General features: G+C 39.2%; 1 protein-coding gene across 3 annotated transcripts in view; it reads right to left on the bottom strand.

The window, feature by feature from the left end:
* Positions 1-6,822, bottom strand: part of SMAD5 (SMAD family member 5) — a 30,816-nt gene continuing 23,994 nt past the window's right edge. For all 3 annotated transcript variants that reach the window (XM_061352040.1, XM_061352039.1, XM_061352041.1), the window contains exons 3-7: positions 6,205-6,456; positions 4,998-5,117; positions 4,174-4,395; positions 1,452-1,708; positions 1-514 (exon numbers count right to left, since the gene is read on the bottom strand). In XM_061352040.1, the coding sequence (XP_061208024.1) occupies positions 371-514; positions 1,452-1,708; positions 4,174-4,395; positions 4,998-5,117; positions 6,205-6,456 (995 nt within the window). In that variant the 3' untranslated portion in view covers positions 1-370. The remainder of the gene's footprint in view (positions 515-1,451; positions 1,709-4,173; positions 4,396-4,997; positions 5,118-6,204; positions 6,457-6,822) is intronic.

Below are 6,822 nucleotides of genomic sequence, written 5' to 3'. Positions count from 1 at the left end.
CTATGATATGTATTTATTTGCTGAAGTCAGTCTTCATAATTCTTGTCCCTCCAGGACAAAAAGCATTTTCCAGTTAAGACATATGCCTGTAAGTTCTAGGGGAGGGAGGGGAAAAGTGTTCTGAACCTTTTCAATAGACTTTTTTTGTTACCCTTAGGGCTCAACTGTCACTTAAGCATCACAAGAACAAATTGAAATGTAAAACTGATTAGCTATACACAATGGAATTGGTCACAAAGGGCTTTAAAAAAAAAAAGAGAAGTTAAACTGTAAGATCCATTCTCCACATAGCTCACAGTATCCACACTGGAAGTTTCGCTAGAATTAGAATAAGTTCGCTAAAAATAAGGCTGAAGATAGAATTTCAGCACTATGAAACAGATGAGATGGGATTAAGGGGAGAACCCATTTGTGTAAGTACTTTATCCAGCCACTGGAGGGGCCCATGAAGGTGGATTTCTATCCAGCATGGGGTACTCGTCACATCTTGTCGGTGATATTCAGCTCCCCAACCCTGTAAAAATGAACAACACGTTACTGATCAAGTTAAGGACATGCTTTCAAAATAACTGTACTAACAAGCAGCAGGAAATCATGTTCTAAGATACTTATCTGCAGGTAACTCTTGATCTGGCAACACTTCTTACCTAAAGGAAAAAACATGAGGCTGGGAAGGAGTGGGAGGGAACCTGCACCTGGAAGCCTGAATGAAGTCTTACCTGCTACAGCCTTGAAGTGACTGCAGGAGCTACTCTTGGAGCTCACTGCTGACTCAAGAACGACTCCTGGCTATGGCCACATCTTTTCTGTTTCTCCCTCCTTCTCCTTAACCTCTATACTCTCAAATTGAGCAATATGTACCATAACTGACAAAAACAAGGTATCTTTTGGACAAGATGCAAAAAACCAACAAAACTCTGGAAGGTCCAAGTCTAGACTTTGTGCTAACTCTGAACTGGACAGCATCGTGGCTAAACATGTTGAGAAAACACCACTGAGAGTAACAGCAGAGTTTGACTTCATGAATTCAAATCATGTCTTTTTACCCCACACCAATTATTTAAAACTTAATACCATCTCTTTGAAGGAGCTGCATCTCTTTCTGCAACCTCTTACACTCCTCTCTACTGACATTCTTTTAGTGGTCTTGTAATTCACTTTGTTCTTTCAAATTTAGAGCATGAGCTCAAATCTCCTTTAATAAAATTATAGCAACCACGATGAAATGCCTGTCCTGAATACTGAATTAACTAGATAGCCAACATCCAATGCAGCATTGTGCGCTTTCCCTTTCTTGCAACGATTTTCCTCCCCCCAAGTTAACTACTTTCAACATAGTTATCACTGAAAAGAACCACATCAGGCCAGAATAGCTCTGCTACTTTGTTACAATGCTAATGAAATTGCTGCTGAATACCCAAATCCACAAGAGGTATCAATGCCCTATTTACCTTTACAAAGCTCATGCGAATGGTGCACATTTTGGTGAGCTCATACACTGCTTCAAATCCATGGTTGACAGACTGAGCTAAAAGCTGAGCAAACTCTTGATTGTTGAAGATTTTCAGACTGCATCCACTGGGAATCTTGCATACAGTCGTTGGATGAAAGCCATGGTGGTAGTTGCAGTTCCTGCTCTGTACAAATATGCTGCTATCACTTAAGCACTCAGCATAGACTTCCCCACCAACATAGTAGAGATGAACTCCTGGAAAACAAAGATAAAAATGTTTCAAATTACTTTTTCTTCCAAAAATATAGTACTTAATACAACTCCTTCAAAATCAGAGACAACAAAATACATTTTCTGTTTGAGGAGCTTTTCAGTAAGCTCTTTTGTCCACACTACAACATACTTCCTCAATTCAAACACAGTAGGTTTCATTGTACACTAGCCACTAGATGTCCTTCTCTCATCAATTACAGAACAGAATGGAAAAACTACTGCCACACGACAGTTATTTCAAGCTATTTTCCTAGAGAACTTCAGTGGGGTTTAAAACTCCAGTCTTACAAAACTGATGGTTTCTGCCTATGGCAATTCCAACAGAAATAAAAGTGTCCTAGAGAAGGGGCAATGAGAAACATGAGTGAGAAAGTATATCCATGCTCTGACATTCAGTGTATTTTTGTGAAGTAAAAGAGGTAATCCAATTAGCTGCACAACTTAAACACAGTCAGACTTTACAGATCTGATAATCAAAGTCCTTAGATCTTCACATCTGCCTGGATTCAGATATGTAACATAAACGTTTCCCTTTCATTATGTGCTAAAGCCTATATATCACTGCAGACTACCCTGCAGTTTGCCAGATGAGGCTGCAGCAAGTCAGCAGATGCAAGTTAATCTTTCAGACAGCAGCAACTGTTGTGAACATTGCTAGATCTGCCTGGGACTAAGGCAGGATGGTTATGCAGAGGAACCACTGGCTTCAACCACCCAAAGCAGCTGTCAGAAAATCTGGAGTGGGCAAGAAAGCATTTTCAGCACACAACCCTATATGTTTAAAAAGACAGGGACTACCACTTGCTAACTAACAATCTTTTGATTAAAGACCTCCCAAGAGATTTCTAAAGAGGGGAACAGGTAATGTAACAGTCTGAGAAGAACATAGGTACTTCTAATTGTACACTGGATTATGCTTAATATCACACTTGCAATGGAATACTTCTGCAGGGAAAGAAAACTTATCAAGTAGGATTAAGTAGTTGTAAGGAGACAAAAAACCAACACCTTCCCATAGCCACAAACAAACAGTACTTTAATAAAAAAAAAAAAAAAACAAACATAGAAACATAGAATGGTTTGGGTTGGAAGGGACCTTGGAAGGCTTCCAAACGAGGAAAGGTCTTCCACTAGACGATGTTGTTCCAAGCCCCGTCCAACCTGTCCTTGAACAATATCAGGCATGGGCAACCACAGCTTCTCTGGGCACCCTGTGCCAGCGCCTCAGCACCCTCACAGGGAAGAACTTCTGCCTGGGATCTAAACTAAATCTCAGAACTTTTACCATAAAGCAAATTTATTTTAATAATTAGTATTAGAGACATAGACATATTAAAGCTCCTTGCAGCCAATACCACTCTATAACATGATCCTGGACCTTTGTTACATTTCTGACCTTAGGGAGATGCACTAGATTTCCCTGTCAGCACCATCAAGAGGCATTAGCCAAAACACAAGAACCTTACAAACCACCCATAATCAAGAAATCAGATGTTCCCCTTCATATTATTAAATTTTCTTGGACAACAGCATTGCAGAGCCAAGCAACATTTTGCCATATTTATAGTTGTTTCTAACTAAGAGACCATTAAGGAACTGGATGGGTCTTGAAGACAGAAGATACGCTATAAGCAACAGTGACTTGTAGCAAACAAAACTCAACATCAACTGCACTGAATGATCTCTGGCATTAAAAAGGCCTCTGTGTGTAATAGAAACAGGGTTCTCTTCTCAGGACTTAGTTACAAAAAAAGGGAGATACTCAGAAAAGTAGTACTATCTTTTAAGATAATCCAAGCACATTCCATCGAAGATGAAAACCGTGCATCTGTATGTGCTATCAGCCAAACAGCATGGGAAAACTAGAAGATCTTGCAAAACCTGCTGTCTCCAGGAATCCCTCCCACACACAAACACACCCCATGGATCCACTCAGACAAATGAGCCCTTGCAGTTTTGCATTAGCACTTCAAAGTCCTGCTGACAACTCATGCAAGATACGTGAACATACTGTAGACAGCAGCGTAGTATCTTGCATGTACAACAAAAGAAGGAAATCTATCTTTGATACACTGTGAAGTAGTATGAAGAATCTGATTTAGGAAGAAAATATAGAAGTCCTGCAAAATTTCTTGGTGCTGAAACATGAAACTCTACTTACAGACTACTATATCAGCCATAACAAGCAAGCCCCTATGACAATATAGTGTGGTAAGGGAGAGGTAGTAGTTATCTTTTAAATTAGTGCCAAAGAAAAATGTGTTCCAATTTCTAATTAGAGCCAAACCATGCTTAAGTAAACTGTGTTCTGATACCAGAGAGGTGGATAACATATCACAGATGACTTCTACTATTCTTAACTGAGAATAATCATTGTTGCAGTATACAGAAGTTCAAATAAAAACAGACTTCACTTCATAATCATGCATAACACAACCAAGCTTTACCTTTTCCAATGTGTCGTCGAGTGTTCTCAATTGTCGAGTTGCGATTAACGTTTGAGAGCAAACCTAAGCAGAACCTGTTTTTGTTATTGGAGGGATCTGTAAACCCATCTACTAAGACACTTGTAGAAGATGCATGGAAAGCCTCCCCAACACGATTATTTAGCTCGTAATACACGATGGAACACCAGTGTTTGGGTTCTTCATAGGCAACAGGCTGAACATCTGAAAATAAGCAAAATGGATTAAAGTATTAAATCTCAAACTCTAAAGCAGACATTCCAGCATACCAACAGGTAAGTAAATGCTCAGTCAACAGTTATGATGCGCAAGAACTGTCCTGATTTGGATCTTAATGATTTTACTTTTAGGCATTTTAACTAGTCCACTGACTTTATAATATTTTCTTATTTTAAACTTGTTATTAAACAAAAGCATATGCAAAGAAAATACAGATTAATGTGGTATCAGATGAAACATGATTCTTCTGTCCACTTTTAGAAGAACTGTTATAATTTTGGGACTATTTTCAGAGCTTTTGTGCATGTACAATTCCAGCAGCAGGCAAAAGTAGCAGAAAAAAATGATTCTGAGAAATTAATAAAGTTCAATTTGTTGTAAGCCATACAATGCACCTGAGGCTTTAAAATTAGGAGATGCAAATAAGCAAGGCAAGCCTTATTTCTCAACTCTTTCTCTTACATCCCCGGCTTGCCTTGGAGGACTGCTTCCACTTATCAACAAGGTTCATGGTGTCATCTGAAGTTACTCACTCGATTTGGTCATAAGCCAAACCATGTTAATTTTACACCACTCTACAAACTTACCTCTGGTAGATATATTTGGCATGATTTGAGGGATCATTGAATTGCTTGTGTCCATAGACTGCGAATTATCCTGCCCCATTTGATCATCAGGGGGCATATATGCAGGAGGTGGAGTATCAGCTAAAAACATGAAAAATATAAACCCAAATAAACCTCAACAACTTAGAGTATTTATTTATTCATCCTACAGCTGTAAATACACAAAAATACTCTTGAAAAAGAGACCTTAAAACATTTGGACCCATTTTCAAAGTAACCTGAAGACAACCCAGCCAGCTGCCTTTACTGTAAACTCCTTCAACAGTTGGATTCTTACCTAAAAAAAAGAGATGTTTCTTTCTTCCTGCATTTTTAAGAACTGTATTCCTGCGCTGAGCAAGATGACTACAGTTCCTACCTCCTGTCACACAAACATTAGCTTTCCTGACCACCCTCTCCTCCCTCTTCAAAAAGAAAGTACTAGAAGAAGTAACTTTTGCTGCAGCATAACAAAGGCCTAAACCAGTTATGGTTTTGCTGCTTCTGTAGGCTGAGTTCATTACAAAAGTGCGGCTCTCTGCATTCTTCCATTCAGTAAAGCAGCCAGTGTACCAACATATTATTATCCTCTGTTTCATAAATTCTCTCTGGATGCCATTAATACATCCATCCCAGTGATCCTAGCACTTATCCAAGAGGGATACCCCACTGAACGGGCACTCATTTTGTGGCACTGGGCAATCAGAAAGAACAAAGATGAGGCCACTGAGCTACTGGAAAAGAAATCCTTTCATTTATCAACTTCCTGGCTTTATAACCCACACCAATAACAAGACCCAATATGGCTTCTTTGCCTTATCATTTGTTGGGTTTTCCTTATTTTTACACAAATAGGTTAAGTTCCTATCAAAAATCTGCTACTTTGTTCTAAGATAGACATCAATAAACTTTTTGCTCAGCCTCTTACATCTGCTTCCTTTTCATTACTAAATATTCTTCTGAAGTATATATCAGTTATTCTACATGGAAACTGTGCAAAATAACTGACCATCCATGACAGTAATACAAGAACCAATTCTGATAAGTAACAAAACTAGTGAGAAACCCCTCTCAAAAAGCAAATGGAAAAGCAATTTACTGCAAGTATCACAAATTCCTGAGGTAGTAAGTCACAGCAACATGTGACATTTCAATTATTTTATTAAGTTGACATTTAGGTTGTACTTACCTGGTAGCTGAAATGGACTGGATGGTCCAGAGCTAGCTGGGGAGCTCGGGTAAGTGCTGCTGGCTGGAGAAGGTGGATAGGGACTGTTTGGTGAAATGGAAAACGGAGTGCTGTTGGGTTGCTGGAAAGAGTCTGGAAATGTCGCATTGTGAGGCATGTGTGGTTCGTTGTGGCTTAGGTTCCTGAACTGGACTAGTAGACTGTGCTGTGGATTGAATTCACTATGTCTAGGCACTAACACTGGAGGTAGAACTGAAAACAAAACACAAAAAATAGACACTTAGATTAAAACCAGTGATAGGAGAGGTACAAGTAAAATGCTCTTCTGCTCATCATGGAAAAAGGGGTGTAAAGAGGAGTAGGGGATTCATCAGTGATGCCTTTACCCCATCCTCTCTCCTTTACCTTTTTACATTGTGCTCTATGGAAGACTCAAACTTCACTCTTGCAAAATTAGTGAAACTACACTTACTTCATGCAAGTGGACCTTTTTTTTTTTCCCAAGAAAAAAACCAGTCTAGATGTGGCACATACCAAAGTACTGATTTCGAGGTGCTAAGCTATCCTGCTTTTGGCTGGGGTAGAGTTCGTTTTCTTCCTGCCCTCCCTGTATGTGTA

Source organism: Neopsephotus bourkii, unplaced genomic scaffold (genome assembly GCF_033783945.1).
Source record: "Neopsephotus bourkii isolate Nb327-2 ecotype Australia unplaced genomic scaffold, CSIRO-AGI_Nbou_v1 NB_620, whole genome shotgun sequence".
Taxonomy (NCBI): domain Eukaryota; kingdom Metazoa; phylum Chordata; class Aves; order Psittaciformes; family Psittacidae; genus Neopsephotus; species Neopsephotus bourkii.
The sequence above is the reverse complement of the archived record's forward strand: the minus strand, read 5'-3'. Positions and strand labels throughout refer to the sequence as shown.